General features: G+C 37.8%; 1 protein-coding gene across 1 annotated transcript in view; it reads left to right on the forward strand.

Moving 5' to 3' along the window:
* Positions 1 to 331: 331 nt before the first annotated feature.
* Positions 332 to 21,809, forward strand: part of TRAK1 (trafficking kinesin protein 1) — a 118,565-nt gene continuing 97,087 nt past the window's right edge. The window contains exon 1 of the mRNA XM_051612813.1: positions 332 to 378. Coding sequence (XP_051468773.1) covers positions 347 to 378 — 32 coding nt within the window. The 5' untranslated portion in view covers positions 332 to 346. The remainder of the gene's footprint in view (positions 379 to 21,809) is intronic.

A 21,809-nucleotide genomic window follows, 5' to 3' on the forward strand; every position in this document is an offset into this window, starting at 1 on the left:
TTTTTGTTTGTTTTGGCTTTTTCTGTTGTTGTTTGTTTTTTTGAAATACAGGTTTTCTCCTCTATAAGCCAGTTTTTGAACATCTTTAAAAGAAAGCAGTTAGAAACATGTATTTGTAAGTAAACTGAATGGACAGGAATGGAAGATACTCTGAGCTTAGTGAAGGAAAAAAACCAAAACAACAACTCAAAAGCTCTGTGATACAGGTGAGTGCAGTTACAGCATTTTATGTTTCTGACCCTGGATCACTGATATTGGCAGGTTTTTTTCTCATGTAGTTTCATTTTATGGAATAGGGAGTGCTCTGCTGAACTGGAATTTAGTGAAACGAGCATGTGGAAATCCTATGGAAACAGTGACTGTTGAACTACTCGAAATGTAAGCATTTCAACTTGCTTTCAGCATTGGTTCTTTCATGAAATGCAAATTGAATTGAGAATGAATGAATGAATGTGTCCAACCTTTGAGCATTTCTGAGCTTTGCCTGGGTTGGGGGCAGAGTCAGGAGTGGTCACATGAGTCTGTGCTGAGATCATTAGACTGGGGACACCAGCTGTGCTATTATTAGGGGTTTTAAAGTCTGTGGCAGATGTTCTTAGGCTTTCTTCCAGCCCCCACATATGGTGCAGTGGAGTGCATGGAAAAAGAAATGTCTGGCAAATTGTTTTTCCATGCAACAAAGAATTTTATTATTTTTTTTTTCTCCCCATGCAACTGGGCGAGATATTTTATGTTAATTTGCATGTATCAGAAAACAGTTTGAAGTATTTGAAAGAGAAGAGTGAAAAAAGTGCTCATATGAGAATAAATACAAGTGCTTTTTTTGGAAAGTAGGAGGGCTAGCCAGGACTCAAGCCCATAGGTACACATGTTCTGCCTGCCATTCATGTATTTATTTTTTTTACTGTTTTCTTTGACACTGCTATTTAGACAGTGCTCTTGTTTTATTACTTTTTGTGTAAAGCTGTTCCTGCAAAGATTTTGAATGTATGTGCTGAGACATAAGATGAGATGTAATATGCACAGAGAAAAGAGGTATTAGTAATGTGATGATTAAAATCTGTGAACAGAACTATTGCTTCTTCTATGATAGTGATACAGCATATAGCATTGAGAAAAGGTTGCTCTTTCTTTTGTCACATTAGGAAAAGACTATATGTGTCTTGTTTTGAATATGTAATTTGTATCCCTTCTAGAAGTCAGTTAAGTAGTTTAAATATCCTCAAAATATAAAACACAAGCTGCTTAATATTCTGTGAACTTCTGATTGTCGTATAAAATGTGAAAGGAAGGTATCTACCAGGGAGCTGCATGACTGAGTAAATGGCAAACCAGAGGTATATGAGGAGCTGAAGAATATGAACTATATATAATAGGTGACAAGTATGTCCCTGTATTTCTCTTGTTTTTTAAGCATGTTGTTGCTAGGCAGAACGACAAATGTTTAAACAATTCCCCAGATATCATCTTTTCCTTTCGTGTGTGTGGGTTTTTTTGAGCTAAACCATCTTTGACGCTGCATGAGTTGCCCTGTGCTAAACACAAATGGAAGAAAATTCGACATGGGATATAAGTTTTCATTTTTCTATATCCATCTCTCAGTTTCTTAACTTTAATCCGATAGGTCTCTCATACAGAGCTTTTTAATATGATTGAAGAGAATGGGAACCAACAGAAATAATCTAACATGCAATTCTTGTTGGGGCTTTCATGCATTTTTTGTATGTGTGTTTGTTTCCATATGTTACAGGTACAGACCATACATTTAATGAGAAAATTTGAATGCTCATCCTATGCATTGTTTTATCTGAAATTGAGAAAAAACAATGTTGATGATCTAAAGGGTTTTGTTGTTTTTATTTTTCCTTTCTGAATGGTTGAACTGGGCTTTTAGTCAAATGCTAGGACCCACTCGTAGGTGCATATTTCTGGCAAGAGATACATTTCCAGATCCAGTTTGAATGTGATTCTTTCTTTGATCTCCACATCCCCAAGCTGTTAACCTTTCTACTTTCCAGTAATAATGTTGTTTTAAAACATTGTAGACCCAGATAGTCCTTCAGGCTGTTCCCATAATGCAGTGTAAAAGAACTAAATGCCTCTGGTTACAGCAACGTGGAGAGCCATGGGATGTGACCCCAGAAGTCTTTGGTGGTTCATGTGGATGGATGAGTGCTGTTTTACAGCTTATAACCAGACATATGAGAGGACTGCTGTATGGTTGTGCCCTAAGTAAGCTGGTCTGTGCATTGAAACCAGGGTGTTGATTACTCAGGTTGCTAGCAGTGAGGAATTAATTGCTGCTTGAATAAGATTATAACAGTCCACAGAGTCATATAGCTCCCATGAAAAGAACAGTGCCTCCTGGGTTACTGACATTACAGTGCAGGACCCACCGAAAGTGTAAGAGGATTAGTCGCAGTGTGTTGCATTAAGCTTGACTGCTTAATCACAAGGATTTTTTCCTGAAGATTATTTTGTTGGTAAAACGAAGAAAATCAGGATCTTGATGAGTTTTGAAGGCTTGGAGCAAGCAGAGGTGTAATGTGCTAACACGACTGGTAAGAACATGTTTTTCACAGGTAATGTGGTGTCTGTGTGATAGGAGGAGACTGTCTATTACTACTAGTGGTAAATGTGTTTGGGGTATTATACTTTTCTTGAGAGGTGGCTGGTCTTGTTTGATTAGAATGCACTATTTATGTAGCTAACGCTATCAACAACCTTCTGATTGGAAAATAATTGCTTAGATTAAAGAGGTAGGGTCTTAGACTGAGAGTATTAAGCTCTGGTCAGGCCCTCTCCCCCCCTTCAATTCCAAAGGCAACCTGTCCAGTTTTCTGTGCATGATGTGGGAGGAGAGGAGAAGAGGATTTGTTATAAACACATTTCAGAAACACATTTTCCCCTCCTGAGGATGTGCTCGAGGAAGCAGTTGGGCTTGTTAAATCATAACTTCCAGGATTCTCTGCAACTCCCATGATGCCATCAGTGATGCTGGTTCGTATGCCTCTTTTGGCAGAAATCACAGTTAAGTTTTAATTTCTCTGTAACTCTAGAATGCTTTAGACATACAGATTCTCTTGTGGGTGTGTATCTTTGTGGGTAGATGGATCAACCCCTAGCAGGTGAAAATCTCATCCTCTCACTGAACACGTGTTCTAAATCCCTCCTGTGAGAACGTACTGGAGCTTGCTAGCCTTTTTCGCTTCCTCTTCAGCCTTAATCGATATATTGTAAAATATATGGGAACTGCCATCGCTGAATGTTAGGGGTTGAAAGGGACTTCTGGAGAATATCTAATCCCCCTGCCATGTTAGAAGCATACCCATATTTGTTTTATTGAAGGTTCATTTTGGTCATTGATAGGTTGATAAGTTAATGCACACTTCTGCTCCTTGGGTGTATTAATAATGGGCTGTGTTTTTTTAATTTTTGATTTTTAATATTCCACCCTCCAGCTTGACACTTCTTTTTGTTGATATCATACAGTACTGAACATGTTACTGCTTCAGGTCAGCAACAAAAAGAGAAACTTACTTGTGTTCTAGATGGTTGAAACTCTGAAGAAGCAGATCTCCCACTCTCTCTCCCTCCTCCTAGTTTAAAATTAGGTTTGCTGGCCCAACAGGAGGGGGCTTACATTTCTTACTCAATTTCCAACTGTCAAGCAGAGCATGTAGTCAGGCTGAACAAAGCAGCAGTGTTCCTGGATCCTTTTAATGATGTATTCAGAACTACAGTGCCTCCCGATTTAATGAGTACAGTGAATGTATTCACAACTAACAAGAACATACTCATTAAACAGCATTAAGTTAACTGTCCTATTCTCTTCTAGCAATCCAATTTGTAATTAAATGCAGCCATATCTGAGTACAACACTGGGCTCTCAAATGAGGAGATTAGATGTTCTGGTTGGAGGGGGTTGTTAGAGTATGAGGAATGTAACTTAGCTTGCCTCACCGATAGGGCTACTTTTCTTGGTGGGGGTGTTATGTTTATGAGTCCCAACCCAAAAAGTTTTAACTTAAACAGCTGGCCAAACTGTTAAATTGCCTTTCAGTTTGTGGCTTTCAGTTTCATATTCTACTGTATTGTACAGTTGTGTAAATCCAGAGTAGTGCAGCTGGACTAACTGGAATTACTAGAGTGTATCTTAGGGCAGAATCGGACCCTTGGTTGACTTCATGGCTACATAAACTTCGTGTTACAGTCCTGATGGTTAGATGGTGACATTTGAAAAACGAAGGGAGCAGATTAGTGTTTTGGATTGGCAGAAGCAAGCTGAACAAAGGGTTATGCTGCCCAGAGGAGTACAGGAGCTTGATGGAATTTGACTTAAGCGATGTTAAAATAAATACAAGGAGCAACTGAGTACTCATGTAAGTTATCAGCCCCCAAAAGCACACTTATCTTAATTTTTCATGGAATTAGGAGAGAAAGCATAAATGCTGTATTCTTATCTTTGCTTTTAATCTGACATTTATTGTGAATGGTTTTGGTTTTAATAGTTATAAGTAGTATTTAATAATGGATTTGGAGGCAGAGAAATTTGGGCCTGAGAGAGGGGTAAGATTGTACTCTTATCTGCTCTTCTGCTGACAACCTTCTGGCAGTGTTTTGGGGGGAATTTTAGCATAATCAGGATGACTCCAAGACAATTCTTATTTAAAACCAGCTGACAATCTATTCAGTTTGAGACTAATTGCAGAAAAAAGCCATACAGTCCTTAGTACCTGTTTGCCATCTGGAACAGCAGGCTCCCGTGGGGATAGAGGCAGATGTATTGAATGGCTGATACAGCCATCTGCAGCTGCTGCCTGTTCTCACAGGATGGTTGTACCTGGCTTTGGTTTCTGTTCCCCAGCCAGTCCCTGCCAGCCCCTGGCATGGGTGTCTATGTAGTTCTATCAGATGTACTCTGAATTCTCTAGTAAATAATAATTAAAATTTCTTTCTTTCCTATTTTCCTTAAGAGCCATTTTCATTCCGATACATGGAGTGAGCATCATTGCTTGTCTTCTACATCTGCACTTTCACATTAACGGAAAGGTTCCTTTTAAATGTAAACTAACTGCTTTGTTGATGCTGGTGTATGTTGTAGAACCTAATTGTGAATTGTTTGATGTAATTCAAAGGAAGAAAGCTTGCATGCTCTAGAGTAAGAAAGCACCTGTTCTTTCCGTCTTTAAATACAGAGTGAGCCATAGTGGTTTATTCAAATTGGAAAGCACTTGTTTACTTGGAGCATCGTGTGGAGAGACACTTGCAGCTACCAGTGTCTTGTGTAGCCTGTGTGTAGAGAAGGAGGACAGAGGTGGGGAGGAGACTTCAGTGTTTCTTCATCTGGTTTGTTTTAATACTCAATAAAACTTCTGCTGGTGTCTGGAATAGGTGAATTCAGCAGTGTGACCTTTTTGTGTAACTTGTCAGTGGAGGTGAGAGGATACTGCCATAGGGATGCCATAACAGCTGAGGCTTGGAGTGATGTTTCCTAATCTGTTGCTTTCTACTTCTAGCCGCAGGGTTTTTTCTGTCTATATTATGCAGATTGCTAAAAGGCCTGAATGTTTTTCCTCAGTGTGTGCATTTGAGGGATGGTTGCTGGTTTGTTTTTTTGTGGGGCAGGATTGCCAGGGCAGAAAAGAATTAATTGAGGAACAAGTTGGTTTTGTTTTATTCTTATTTCTGAGGTTGAATTGCTTTTAAGTTTTTTTTAATACTAGACCACAAATGTGCATTAGGCAGGGACAAAAGTGAAAATGGTTCATGTGTTACAATTCTTAATCCTATTTTTGCAAGATCTTTCTGAATTCTAAATTTCAGTTTGTGGGTTACAGCTTTCTTATACTAGCTGCATAATTTATTTTATGCTTTTTATATTAAGACAGTCTACTACTCTGCCCATTTGCTGAGAGAATAATCTGCTATTTACTAGCTGTGCCTGGGTATCTGAAAAGCTGACATACTTTCCAAATGTTCTGGTTCTGAATAATTTATCCTGCCTACATAGAGTGTTTTCAGAGAAACTGTAGGGGGAAGGATTTTGGATTGAAGGCATATTTGCCTGTGTGGGTGTGAAAGGGTGGTGTAGGAAATATCCTTCACTGGAAAAATTATCCACAGTTTTCTCTGTAGACTTTGTTGGCCTGTGATGGGCCAAGTGACTTAAGTTTGGATCTTTACACCCACAGTGCCTAATAGGAGTTACTACAAAGGACATTTTTTTGTTACCATGCATTAGTAAAGCAACCCTAGTTATTAGCAGAGACAACTACTCCCTTGCTTATAGAATCACAGAATTGTTTTGGTTGGAAAAATCTGAGATCATCCAGTCAAACCTTTAACCTAACACTACCAAGTTCACCACAAAGCCATGCTCTTTAAGCACCACATCTACATATCTACTTTTAAGTGCCTCCAGGGATGGTGGCTCAACTGGTTCCCTGAGCAGCCTGTTCTAGTCTCTTTAAAAAAATTTTAAAAAGACAATGAACTTTTCCTTTATGACCACCAAGCAAAGATGGTACTGAAAGTTATATTACAAACTTACCAAATAAAATATGTTAGAAATGTTGAGATGGAAGACACTGGAGGTGAAAGAAATCAATAAATTTTGTGCTTTATGTGTAGGCTTATTCTGAGGGTGGTTGTTTTTTTTGTTGCTGTTGATTGTTTTTTTCACCCATAACAAATGGACTGTCAAAGAATACAGACTGTCAAAGACGTGCCAGACTGTAGACCTGAGCTACTGCAGTTCTCCTATGAAGCAGAGAGTCTTGAAGATATGCATTATGAGTAAACGGATGATGTGGTACTGGACTGTTCCTCTTGGGGTGTCAGGAGACATCTAGTTAATGTCTTATGGCATTGGAGATCTTATCGTGTCAGAAAGGTGACTCTTTATAAAAAAATCTGTGTCAACAGTACCCAGTAACTGTTTGCTTGTTGCTTATAAAGGTCCTGTGTTTCTATTTTGCAAAATCTAGGATAACTCTCAGGTATCAAATCTGTCATTTGGTGTTCTTCCTTTTGTTGTTATCTTTCTTTGCCCTTCAGGAGCAAAGGTGATTTCACTCTGTGAGAATTTAATCTCACTACATGTACTGCAAGTATCTTAAGTAAAGTGTACTTGGGGATTTATAAATGTGTGAGGGTTTTTTTGTAAATGGATAGGAAAAAAAAGAATGATCGGTCAGTAACAGCTTACACAAGTACTGCTCAACAAAATGTCTTGACAGAAACTACTTTTCCCCTTTGAAAGTCAGGTGAATAATTGATTATTCCTTTATTTAAGAACAAATCAAGTATTTAAATTGGAATGGAATAGAATGTCTTGAAGGTCTGTGGTGTACTGAGCTGGCAATTCACATCCATACTTGCCTAGAAAGCAGAGATTTGTCTTTCAGAATAAGCTTTGCCAAATAATCAACCCAAGCAAATCTATGCAAGATTTGGTAGCCAGTCAGCTGTAGAGTTGGATCCTAATTTATCTCTCTGAATACTTAGCAGTGACACAGTCTGGCAAAGCATAAATAATCTTACTGTCAGTTGATTCTTGATTATAGTGTCAATAAATCTTCCTGCTGCTAAAGATGGATGGGCAAGACAGATGGAAGATGGCAATTACATAGACTCATTGTGAAGTCTAAGAGAAAAATATTGGTTGAAAACCTCTCAATTCTCAGAAAAACTAATTTTTGTTGCTGAAAACTGAAAACGAAAAATGTTTTTCACAAGATATTTATCTGCTGTGATTTTTGGGGGAAGATCCTGACTCATATACAAAGTGTATAAACAGGAAATCTTTCTTCTGCATGTTAGTAAAAAGAAACAGTTTTCTCTGAAATTTCAGACTTTAAAAGATTATTTTATTCCATTCCCTCCCCACTAAAATGCTAGTTTTGTATATTGCTCTGAATGTTAGTTCTGGATTGTCTTGAACAGATACAGATTGCTAAAGGCCTACTGCTGTATTTCTTTTCTTTCTCTTTTTACTTTTTGCATTCTTGGGAAAGAAACTTTTATTTTAAAAATTACTTTTCTTTATCTCTGCCTTTTAAAATTCCATGGTACTGGAAAAAATTTCTCCTTAACAGTGGAACTACGTGGTATAAATAACTTGAGGATGGGAAGATGTATTATTTGAAATAGGTACAATGCTTCTCTCAGTGAAAAGCTCTCTGTAAGACATTTTCATTTGTTATTACATTAAATCTTGTTACTTCACTATCAGGCTTAAATTTATTTTCTTCTGCAGGTGTTTGTTTTCAAGCTTAAGATGAAGTATAGAAGCATGGGAATAGAAATATATTTGCAAATGTAAATCACCTCATCAAATTCACTGTTTACCATATTGTGAATTTAAGTCTTCTATAATCACAGCCTGATACTTGTAACAGTTCTTGCACTTGAGTATGTTAGAACAGCATGAGTCAGTAGTGTTGTGAAGCAGGAAAAGTGGTATGAAGAAGGCAGTGGGAGTATCCGCAGCTCCACTGATTAAGAATGGTGTATGTGTCTTAAAGGGTACAACATTATCCAGGCATGCAGTTATGCTCAGTCTTGAGCTGAATAATAATGCAATGATTGAGTGGAAATCTATCTGAGAACATGTGCAACTGTAAGTGATTCCTATAGGAAGAAGACAGGCCAAAATGAGGAATCTTCATCAGTCGGCATCCAATAACTTGATGCAAGAGGAAGCACTGTAAATAACCATTGATATAGGTGTAAGTCTTTTGAATGATTGCAGTTGAACTTATAAAAAATCTGGTTAATTAGACATGAGTGAGAACGTAACTGCTAATAAATAAGATCGGTTGAGAAATGCTTAAGATTGCATTATCCCTTATTTTTTTTCTGAAGGAGCATCTGTTTTTGGAGAGGTTTTGCAGGGAGGGATTTGCATTTCATGTCTGCAAATATTCAAGTTTCTCATTGGAAGACATTTGCACACATGCATCCTTTGTTTTGACACTGAGAACTGGATCGGTCCACCAAGAGAATTGTCACTAGGAGAAGAGAGAGCTGCAATTGCGGACTTGACCTGAATGTGAGGGGACAGGAGGCTGAGAAGACCTGTTATGATATGTCTTGGAGGAGAAATTAATAAGGGAAATTGCTTAATACTTTTCTTGAGGAATAAATTATTTCCAAATTCTTAAAATTCAGAGTTTGCTGAGGTGACAGCTCATGAACTATATAAAAATGACATTTTGAGGAAGGCAAAATTTGTGACTGGCTTTCCCTTGGAAGGTAATTGTAGCAAAATGGGCTATAATTTTGTGGAAGTACTTGTGTGATTGCCAGATGATCTCATAGCTCTGTTCTCTCATCAGTGTTTCATGACTTGCCGCAGAAAGCTGCAAGTCTTTTGAGATGTAGGCAGTTTAAAAGTACTGCTTAATTTTGTTCTGTATGTAAACCTTATTACTTTTGTGAAGACTCTGGGAACATTTTATAGTAATGGTATACACTTCCCTGTTTATGCTTTCTATGTGATGTTTAAGACAAAAAGGTTTGTTGTTATCCCTTCTGTCCAGAAGAGGAAGTTTACATACAGTTGTCTTTACTACTCAGTGCTTAAACTAAAAATTTCGGACATGGTTAAGAATGTAGATATTGTAAAACACACTGGAAAAAAAATAATCAAGGTTTTGATACAGCAGACTGAAGAGAGGGGTAGTCTAACCCTTTCCCCTTGACTCAGTTTGGTGGTTTGTTTAATTGCTCTGCCAAGAGAGGGCGAGGAAACTTGTGCGAGAGCCAAAGTTACAATTGCATTCAAATGACCTTACAGCGGGGAGAGCTGTTCATGTGGGGGGAACGCACACAGAAGCAGCACTTGCAGCGAGCCTGCTAGCCAAAGGGTGAAATTCTGGAGGGGGAAAGGAGACTCAAGAAAGGAAGAATGCTATGCAGATGATCGAGAGCAAAAGGAGTTGAAAAACCAGGTACAGCAATGACTGCTGCGGAGCTGTAATCCCCTGATACTGGTTGTCTCTCTTAGAGCTTAAATTTGAGTGTGGTGTATATGTAGTGTGTGGGCGGAGGCATCGCTAGCCATGTTTTAAGTTAACTCGGGCAAAGGAAGGGAATGTGGCAAATGCTGCTTTAGTACTTTTGGGTTCCCTTACTCTGCAGTTTAGTTGAATGCTGCTTTTCAACTACTGCACTGCAAAACAATGCCTGACCTCTTTCTCAAATAGTGCTGAGCTGAGCTGCTGTTGCTGGTCATATTCATATTTTATTACGGTGGGGCAGACTTGCACTTTGATGTACAAAAGTAGGGCACCAATGGTGTGCTGTGCTTTAATGGGTCAAGTATCACTGTTTACTGTGACTGCTTTCTTCCTCAATACCTCAGTCTAAAGTTAGTCCTGGTAAACTTTTGTGTTATTTAAAATGCTGCCACCGTAAGTTTAGGGTTTTATTTTGAAAATAAAACCTAAGGAATCTGAGATCTGGTTTTTGTAAGGTTACAAATGAAACTGCTTAGGGCATCAAGTATCTTAAGTTATGATATTATTATTAAACAAATGTGGTGGGAGCAGGCAAATCAGTGCAAGCTGAATTACTTGAAAAGTTTTGCAGCCTTTTGGCTGCAAAGAAATTGCAGTTATTTAGGATGATTACGTTGTCCTGTTTTCATAGGACAGTTAATTTGTCACTGCTGTCTATTAGCAATCCTGGAGCATCTGAGGAAATGTATTAATATTTATATGCCATATGTATTAATCTGTTTATATTCTGATAGATACCTTGGTAACTTTCAGTCTCCTTACTGAAGTATGCTGTTAGTCATGCCTGTCTAACTGGTAACCTGGGCTTCATTCTGTTATTAAAATGGAAATTCCTACAATATAAGCAGCTTAGACTTGAGCATTTCCTTTAAAATACAAGTTAACTTATGCTGGGGATATGATAATTTTACTAAGCTCATTTTCTGGATATGGTTTGAGTTTGCTTTTGTTATCTGTATTTAAATTTGAATCCAGAACTTCAAAACAAAACAAAAAAAAAGCAAAATGGTTAAAAATTAATGCATTAATTTTAGATGGTATGAACTATTTTCTTCATAGAACTTTCTGAAAGAATAATTGGCTTATATCTTGATGGCTCTGAAATATTAGTTTTATGCTTGTATTCTGGTGGCTGGAAGATGGGAAAACTATTTACATCCCCACACCCCCCCTCCATTGTTACTGTGAAATTGTTTGCTTACCAATAAATTTATGAATTTTAATGTAATAATTTTTACTGCTGTAATAAAATGAGGAACAACTCTGTAATTTCCTAGTTCTTTTTACTAGTCCACAACTTGACTGTCTGAACCCTGTTAAGTGAATTTTTAAAAAAATTGCAACTGCTTCTCATCAAGTTAAAATAAGAAATCAAGTTTAGCTTGATTTTTCATATGCTCTTTGTTACAAAACCCATTTCATCTCTATGTCAAAATAGTTTAAAGGGCCTTTCCATGGTTGGGAGCTTTTTAACTTTGGAACAATGCCCATAATAGTGGTTCCTTTCTCTGTGATTGACTGATTTGTAGGAAGCTGACATTTAATAATCAAAAGTTTTAAATTTTAAAACTGAAAAAGATGCTTTGGACTGGCACTGCTTGCAATACCTAAAATCCAAAACAGTAAAAAATCTCAGTGCTAGGTCTGTTTTAAGATGATTGCAGGAAAGCGAAGGGAAGGAAATAAGATGTTTTTGTAGAGTTGTTAGCATCTGTAACGTGACCTTGCAGATTATGTGAGTGTAATTGTAGCTGGGCACAGAGAAATTCATATCAGACAGAAAGAATACTCTTCTTGTTAGCTCGTTTTACTCTCCTTCTCTGTACCAACTAGTTCAGATAGGATTACACTGCAACTGTAAAGGCACTTAAATGCTAATTGGAGCCCTTTTCCATAGGGACTACACAAAAGAATTGAAAGTGTTCTTGAGTGAAATACTTCTGGTAGATTTTTCTTTTTTGTGTGTTCATTTTTGTATAGCTCACCTTTTCTTTTTGTAAATTTCTGTTTCATCACCTGATAAAGAACATGAAAGTACAGTGAATATATAGTTTGTGTTCTCCAGGTTCACTTAACTTACCAACAGTTCCTGCTTCTATTCACTAAGTCTACTTCGTTGATGCACTTAAATTCATCACAGAGTGGCATCCCCACTTTATCTCTAAAATACGGAGGAACACCTGACTTGCATAGGTGTTGAGCAATTTTCAGTTCTTGTTAATTCAGAAAGACTTTCTCCACGTGTTAAAATCAGAAATATTTTCCACACACTTTTTCTTCTCAAACCTCCCCTGCCTTCTCTGTGTGTTCCAGGTTTTGCTGCTTAACATACATGCTGCTATGACATGAACTGCAGTGAGATTCAGTATAGTTCTTTTTCTGATGGATTGTGTCCCAAAACATGGCATTAACACAGATACTGAGAAGAAAACTTACATGAAACTTACATGAAAGATGCTGTTAGAAATTGCCATTGTAGTTGGGAGGTCTTGTTCAGTGAGCAATCTGATTCTAAATGTGTTAAGGGAGCTTGAGTAAAAGTGAAGTCTGTACTAAAACTTGCAGTCTTTGCAAACTAGCCAGAAAACAGAATAGCTTAATTAAGTCTTTTAATGGAACTGAAATTATTAGGTCTAATTTATAATATGCTTACTAGCCTTCCTAATTAGAATTTTAATGGGCATTATTCTGGGGCAACTCCTTTAAAATCTGGAATTAAAGACTGAGGTGGATATGTAGCCTTTTAGAGCAGTCCAACTTGCCTTCAAATAATGATTAGTCATTGTGGGGCTGTACAGGAATTCCAGGGAAAATCTGAGGATTGGAAGTGGTAGGAATATGTTTCACCTTGTGGTTTGCATGTTGATAGATTTTTAAATACTGAAGGTATTTCCTCATCAACTGTGATATGGTTCCCTTTGATCCTACCGCATTCTGAAATCCTTTTTTCTCTGAAAGAGATGAAATATGCTTTCTGATGCCATTTGACCTAACACATACAAGGTTTCATCAGATAATTGGAACTGAAGTTGAAAACTGGAGCTGACAGGGAGACTTCCAATACAGGAGGTGCAGAATAGCTGCCTAGTTTGGCTCAATAAATCATGTGAACTTCAGGCCACCCAGGAGCTTAATTTAGTGGAAGACTGGCCTGAGAGGCTTAATATAGATAGCTCAGATATCATGTGGGAACTCTAATTTAGACATGTATTGATATAAGAGACCTTGAGCTTATTTTTATTTGCTCCTGGGCAGATTGCTTGCTTGCTTGCTTCCCTTAACCCCACTCTTTGTTCTCAGGAATAGTAGTAAATTGGCAACTGTTAATGCACAACTGCACTTAACTGTACCAGAGAGAGTGAAGAAAAATCAGTCTTCTGATACTGGCACTTGTTCTAGTTTAGCCAGTTCTCAGTGGAGTCTTCAATAAACTTGTTTGGTGCTGCATCTGGTAACCTTTTCTGGGAAGGTGAAATAAGTAGTGGCTCTGGTCAGGATTTTCTTTAGCTTCCTGAGAAGTGTTAGTGACTTTTGAACCTGGCTTCCTTTTCTTCCCAGAAGTGAACTTCTTTAAGGGGTGAGAGAGGCAACAAACGGGTAGAGGAAATGCTCGTGGCTCAAAGTTGAGAGGAAAGCAAATAAGTTAATTCAGATACATCACCCTCTCAGTGGCCTCCATCCAATGTAAAACAAAATGAAAGAAAACAAACTTGAGTATAAGTGTTTATCTGGAAATGGCAGTCTTTATATCAGACAAATTCTTTGCTCTTCTCTGCCCCTTAAAGCAAAGCGCAAGTTCCCTGGTATTTCTACTCTTTTAGACTTTTTAAAAAATTATACTTAAGCCCTCGTTTACTTCCATGTTTCTCAATATTGTAACTTCAGATTATAGCACAACATCAACAGCACAGTAATTTTTAACTCTGTTCAGAAAACTTCTTGTTTCTGGTGTGGTCATTAACATCAGTAGGAAGGTCATAGTGTAACTGATGTAATTTGCCCTCTGATGGAAGTGTCATGGGAAAAACAAATGGACGAATTCCTGTATGTTTACAGTAACCATGGAAAGTTCTGCTTTGCTAAAGTCTACATTAAGCTTAGAAATAAAACCCACCCACGCTCTAAATCTTTACTTTAAAAAATGGATGCTTTCAGGTATCACTTCAGCTTTGCATGGGAATTTATTTGGGGTAAAATCAAACTGCTGGTCTGGAAGCAGCTGGAGATTTTGATGGTACAAGCTAAAATGCCTCTGAAGCATGCGTTCAAAGTCTGTAGTTGCTGCTGTTGATATCACTCTGAGACTTAAAATTACAGCCCTTAGTGCAATCACATTTTATTACATGTTAACTGTACTTAGGGATCTATGACTTCATAACCAGAGATTCAGTTTGGGAGGAAAGATACTGTTGTCTTCCATGCAAAGAATTGAAATACCTCAACTTCTTTACAAAAGCAGAGATTTGGAGTAAATAGGACACCTTGATGATTAAAAAACTTTTTTTTCCCCCTACTTTAATTTTCAGTGAACAAAGCTAACTTCTATGAACCAGATAGCATAAGGTTGAGAATAAGAGTCAGACCAAGGCTTTTTGTGGTGGATTGCAGTTTTTTCTGTAATGGCACAGGAGCTCTAGTTCTGTTCATGTTGATTAAGTAACAGTACTGTCCTCTATAGCAGTGCGTGGTGCAAGTTGCAGTAGTTTGTCTTCTATACAGGGAAGACAGTTTTGTGTGTCAAGTTTCAAAGTCTCTCTAAATTCTTTTATGTCTTTCTAAGAGATGGCTAGTTCCTTTTGAGTTAAAAAATCTCAAGCACAGATGCTGTGAGTCAAGATGGTTTGTTTTAAGATGTCTTAAAAATTTTGGATGCCCCTTCAGCATAAATGTACACTGCAGAATACCATTTTATGCAATGTCTGAAGATGAGCTACTTCTTGTATGTCTCTGTAACATTTGTATTTACTGTAATTTAAAAATAATTGGAATCTATTAGTTAGCATAAAATGAACTTTTTGAAGGGAGAAAGAGGGAAATATTGACATTTTTGTCTTCTTTGAACAATATTGCGTTGCTTTGCTACTGACAAATGACCATCTCAAGTTTTTAAGTGAACACCTATGTGAATCTCTCTGATTCATTTGTATTAGAAGTAGGTTTTGTTATAGCTACCTCCAAAATGTAAACCAAGTGTTTTTCTGTTTAACTTTTTTGAACGTCGGACAAATCCTTTATTCCATTAAATTCTTGCTGTTAAACTAGAAAACTCAGTTCTAGAGAAAGAAAGGAACAAACATCTGAGTATTTGTTGTATGAAAGGACTCTTTAATTTCATGAAGGGCTATCAGAGTTATTCTCCCTTCTCAAGGTTTGGTGGAAACATGCCTCGCATACCTTTTTGAGACTGTAACTGATCTTTAATTCTGTAGCTCAAATCTTTGGACAGTGGAGGGTGTCATAAGCATTTTTCATGTAGTGATCATAACATGCAATGAAGCAACAGGACCCGCAATATAGGTATCTATGCAAAAGTGACCTGGGCAAGGCTTTTAATCCCTCTGTCTTTTTTAGTATTCTTTTATAGTGAGAAAAATAAGCTGGAATGTTGAGACCATTATCCTTGCCTACATTATTGCATGTTGCTTATAAAGACTTCTAGACAAATAATCATGGAAGATTGCTGAATTGCAAACTAATGTCTATATGTTTAAGTGTACTTGAGATTATCAATATGTTTCTAGTATATTCAGATTTTACATTCAGTGATACTTATAATACAAAAGAAAACAAACAGAAAGAAACAAAACAAAAAAATCCAAACCCAAAACATTTTAAATAAAATATTTGTAGATTTCTTGTAAAGTATCTCATCACCTTGGGGAAAAAAATAAATCACATTCTGTCTCTGGTGGGCATGCAGTAAAGGCTTCCCTGACTTGACAAACCATTCTTCAGTCTGCATCTTTAGTCTCTCATGTCATCAGAGTGAGCTGTGGGGCTGTTACTAGGTCTGCAGAAATGTTTTCTGCTGATAATGTACATGTCTTGTAGTTGAGAAGTTATTTTTAGCAGTCTGGTTAGACTCTCAGAGTCACTGAGGGTCAGAGCCCTGGCGGAGAGCTGTAAAAGGGAGTTGCCAATGGTTTGGGCTGGGAAGGGGGGAAAAAAGGTGCCTTTCACTCCTAACTGTTCTGTCTGGTTTTGAGTGTGTTGCTGTTTCCTGGTAACTTACAAAGAAAAGGCATATTTCTCAGGTTAGTCGGCTTATGTTTGGCTAGGAATAATTTCTGTATTATTGAGGGAAAATTGGTAGAATTGCGTGGGGGGAAAGCTTCTTTTTCACTGCGATTATTTTCAAAGGCTGCCTGGATCTCAACAAGCTGACAACTTTTAACTAGAGTGAATCTGAGAAGTGCTGCTCTTCACTATATTAGTGGAAAGGCTCTGACCTGAGGCAGTTTGGATGAAGTGGGAGTTATATTAATTTGTGGACTGCATTTCCTTATATGAAAGACATTTTTCCTAATTACACATTAATCAGGAAAAGGGTGATGAACACAATGCTGCCACTGATAAAGGAAAAATTGTAGAACCTTTAATTTGAGCATAGTACTCGGTTATAGGAAGCTTTTTAGTATTTAAAATTTGATATTTAAGAAAACTCTTGTGAGCTTAAATTTGATCCACTTTATTTGCAGTTCTATTACACAAAAAGGTAGCTGAGGCAGAAAAATAGCACAAAGCAGAAGAGACCCCACCAGTTTACATGTTTATTTGCTGCATTATGAACACCTGGCAGGAAAGCTGCTGTTTTTTCCTGGTGACAGAATAGCTAATAAGACTTCTCTAAATACATTGCTGTGCTTTTCCCCTTCCTCCTTTCCAACTTTTTCATATTTTTAACGTGTATATTGTTTTAGTGCTAAAGTCAAAGGTTATTCCCGGTGTTTTAGTCTCTGTGTGCATGGCTGAGCAAATATGTTTTTTTTTCACTTTGGTGTTTATCTTGGCAATAAAATCTGCAGGTAGAGAATTTAAAATGGAATTCAAAGCTGTTTGGGACTTCTCTAAATGACATACCTGGGAACACTGCCACATAGCAGAAACATTTCAGTGAAATGTATTTCATTGCTGTGGGGACACCAAAGATAAAGCAAGGTGTCAGTTGCTACAGTGTTTCATAAAATAATGTTCCATGCAATCAAAGGTTTGTAGGCATGCTGAAAGACTAGCCATCTCTATTTTACTGTTATTTTTAGGTTTTATATGTTCCACCTTACTATCTGCATACTGGGGTAGTGTCATCTGCCCAATATGGGAAAAACCTTTTTTTTTTTTCTTTCTTAGTTTAAAATAACTCTCAAAATGTTTAACTTTCTTTCCTCTGGCCAATCAGAATGGGTTTATGCTGAATGTCATCTTTCTTCATTTTGACTGGTGGCCATTGGTCTTGCTGAGGCTACTATATGTAGCTGACTCTTGTGCAACATGTGCAGTCTTGCAGCTTTCAGGCTTCATCTGGGGGTGCAGTGCTGTTGTAGGATGCTTATAGGAAAATTCTGCATATGGCACTTAAGGTCTATTGGGTCAGGTATTTTCTGCCCACTGTCTTATGTATTATGTTGAACATGTCATATATTTTGGGTAATTTGCAGACTTGGTAAGCTAAAGCTCAGTTTTATTTTTATAGCTGTTTGTAATTTGTCTGAAGAACTGGAGAGAGAGAGTGTGGGAGACTGTCTAGGTGTGTGCTGTGTTGATTTTATGCAGTTTCATGGTATGTTCTGGGAAAACCGATCTGTCTGTTCTGGCATACTTTGCAACTGATCTTAGCCTAGAAAGCCATGGATCCAGGTCAAGTTGCTGACCTTTTCCTCCTGCTCATTAGAAAACTTCAGTCTTTCTACTGGAGTCAGTGTAGGTAGAGTGAGACTGAGGAAGAGAGCATTTCAGCACCAGCTTGTCCCACTGAAAGAGCAGCAGAGTGCTTTACCCACCTAGAGCAGAGATAGTTTGAGCTGTGAGCAGAGGCTATGTAGGCACCTGGTGTGGACTTCGGTGGCTGTAGAATTCTGGGTGGAGCAGCAGGTTTGGAGCTTTGATGGCTGAAGAGTGTGAACTGAACAGGTTTGGAGCAAGGGCACAAGCGGTGAAACCATAGACATGTCATGAGAACCTGTGGATCTGTTAAAAGAGAGTTCTAGGAAGGTTCTGGTGCAGCTTGTTACTACCAAGACATTCACCCCAGAGGGGCTGTGCTAGAATGATATGGTTTAAAAGCTGGCTGCCTTTTTAAACTAGAGGGCAGTGTCTTATTTTGGCACTGGCATGTCAGTTGCTGGTGGTGATTATGGAAGTTTACAAGGGAATTATTGCTAGGCCTGAGTCATGGGAAACTTACTGTGCTTCCTGTTTTGGCCATGGAGATTCCATCCTAATGATGGGTATCATGATGAATTTTTATTCAATAATATAAATTAGGTACGTGCACACTGATTTTCCTTCCTTTTCTGTTTCCATGGTGAGGGACAAGTGTGTGAAAACTGACCTTCACTGCTGTGGGCCATGGGACCTTACAGGGACGTAAGAGCACATGGAAGAAGAATGGAGTATTGTAAAGCAACAACTTCAAAGTGATGGCAGAATATTTTACTGAAGAGAACAGAAAATCATTCTTAGTAGAAACTGAGACTTAGGTCTTAGCTGAACCCTGCAGTTGGTACAGATGAATAAACAGTATGTTTCTGAAAACATACTGAGTCTGGATCCAGAGCAGCAAGGGAAGTGAAGGTGGTCTCGTGTACCCACCTCTCTGCTCTGCAGTTGGAATAACTATGATGTTTCATACCCCGCAGTAGAGGAAAGACTGCTGTTTTCTCTTTGGGATACCATCTTGTCTTTTGCTTGAACTGGTTGCATGACCTGTTTGGACTGCTGTGTTCTCCTGACCAAAAGGATGACCAAGAACTTTTTAAGCAAAGCCAGAACTGTTATTTATGAGGGGCAAGTGATGGTCTGGAGACCTCTGATGCCGTTGGACATACTTTTAAATGTTATTACAGCATTTCATGCTGAAAATTCTGTTGGACCTCAAGCCCTCAGGCAAATACACTGGGAATATATCAACTTTCTTGTGCTTGAAGTGTGACTAAATTTAAATAAAAAGCTTTTCTATATAAACTATATGCGTTAAGTAGGTTGACTTAATTTCAGGGAAGTCAGTACCTGTGTAGAATATATATATATATATATATTTTTTTTTTTCCTCTAAAATTTCTCTTAATGATGTGATGTGCAACTCTCTCCAGGCAAGGCCATTTTTTCCTGTGCCACACTAAGTTGCGAGGGAATGCTGCCCAGACATTTTTAATTGCAAAAAGAGTTTCATATTATCTCTTGACATGAAAAGAGATGTGATAAAGCTCTGAGGTCTCTTGCTAGAACATGTTGGACTGACAACCTAAAATTAGTGAAGGCTAAGTTATGAAATTGAGGGTGTGCAGTCTCAAAGGATTTTTTAATGTTATTGTCTTGAACGGTTGAATCATGGCTACTTTTTACTTTTCTTTAGCTCAAATAAGAGTTTGTGTGCCAAATAAGCAATCTACAAGGGAAATTTACAGAATAGGTAAAGAGATCTGTTCCTTTCAGGAAATCCTGTGTTTATATTCATGATTGAACTTGTAGTCCTTGCTTTTCATCTTGTTTGTTGATCTAGAAATCTGAATCTACCACAGCTCCTGTGACACAAGCTTGCTTCATTGTGCAGAAGCAAAAAGTGTAGACATCTTTGAAATAGTCTTGTTACTTCAGCTTTAGTGACACTTTCCTATTATGTCAAAGTTGATAATCTTCTAATGTAACTGTGGCTACTGAAAGTACAGAAGATGTTCCAGTCTTAAATATAAGTAAATATTAACGTTATTTTACGGAAACTGAGTACTGGGAATGATGACTTTGCTTGTGATAGAGTATGTGCATGAGTTGCAGAAAATGAATTATTATTGTGGTTCTGTGGCTCATAGGACCTTTCCTCTGCCAAATTTAGGTAATGAAAAAGCAGTCTGAAGGAAGAAATTTCTAAGCTATACTTGTACTGAGAGATGTTTTCTTTTAAACTGGGGGCAGGGGACATTAGTGATATTTTTTTCAGTTGAATGTAGAAGTGCTTTATATTCTGCATTTTCCAACTTTGTAAATCTACAGGTTGTTCTGTGTATTTTCACCTTTACCACATGTCTGTAATATTTTATGGAATTTGTCCAGTTCCTCTTACTGCCTGATCAAGGGCTGCTTTTGATACTGTAGTGAAAAATTTCACTTTCAGAGAAAGTTTTCAGAGAAATTTCAGCCTACCAGTGAAGTTGTAGAGTAAATACAGGAAAAAATCCTTGACATACAGAAATAAGGTTTGTCAAATAACTGTTTCCCCTCACTGAAAGCTGGATTGGTTGCTGGCCTGAGGCTGTTGCTATACTCAGAATGCTTTCTGACTGGGTGCTAAGATATGAATAAGTCATAAGGCATGTTGATAAGTGGGAAACTGAATTGACTGGTTGGTTAGCAGGTCTGTTTGCCTGGTCTCCCTTCAGTAGTTTTAGGTCTCCATCAACAGAGATTTACAATAGTGCAGGAGCTGGCAGGAGGCAGTTGGGTTAAGTCATTTCTTGCTGCCTGTGCCACGAATCTGCTAAGTGAAGTTTAATGTTCAGTTGTGCATTTTGAACATGCATACAGGAATTTATTAGAGGACAACTTCAAGAAGCAACATGTTTAAGGGTTATTGAAATTATTTTCCAAAATCAGTTTCTAAATTGTTTGGAACCATTTGATAAGTCTTTATTGAGTGACTTCAGATTTCATTTTTGTGGTCCTTCAGGGAAAGCCACAGTGCTGGATTTCAACTTCATTGTGTAATTTAGTAAGACAGTTCAGTCTGCAAATGAAACAAAAGCATAGCATGTATTACATTTAAAATTTATTTTTACCCCTCAACTGGTACTCTTGTGTAGTTCTCCCTTGTAAGAAGAAGTTTTGTTTTGTTTTTTTGTTTAAGACTGTATCACAGTGTTGCTCTTGCCATGTTCATGTTAACACCCCTGGAATTTTCTAAAAACTCTGTTCCAAAATTTTGCTGGTGTAACTTTGACTTTAATGGCACTAATCCATGGATAGTTGGCTCAGTTTCCTAAAATTCCACAGCCTGTTGTTAGGATAAACACTTCTAGGTTCCCAAGACCACAGACACATGTATATGGTAATATACTGTATATACAGAGCAATGTTTAAACAGCAAATTCTTATTTTCCAACTTTATTCTTGATGTTTACATATAATCTTCGTAGGCAGAGAAATGACATGACAGAATAATTGTGCCAGCTTTTAAACTACATTGTAGCATTTAGAGAAGGGATGGGAGGTTTTTCTTTTTTGTTGTAGCCATTAATTTCTATGGAGGCTGAAGAGAAGCAGTCCTGTGTTGGGATGGTATGTGTTGAGATGCACCCTCGTTAGTCAGCAGCTCATGTCTCAGTTGCTGGGAAGTCCATGTGACCAAGGCTTTGGTATAAGGCCCAGGACTGCTGGTTGTTTAGGAATTTGCAGTCTTGTTATGTCACTCAGCAATGATACTTAGTGACTTGTAAGGCCCAGATATCCACAAATGTTGAAAATCTGGCCCTCTCTTTGCTGAAAAGGGCTGTGATCTGAAAGGCTACAATTACAGAGCTTGTGACAGAGCTGGGTTCAGTTCAGTCATGTCCTCTTAAATGTAGTAGGAAATGG

This window comes from Apus apus, chromosome 2, assembly GCF_020740795.1.
Source record: "Apus apus isolate bApuApu2 chromosome 2, bApuApu2.pri.cur, whole genome shotgun sequence".
In the NCBI taxonomy this organism is placed as follows: Eukaryota; Metazoa; Chordata; class Aves; order Apodiformes; family Apodidae; genus Apus; species Apus apus.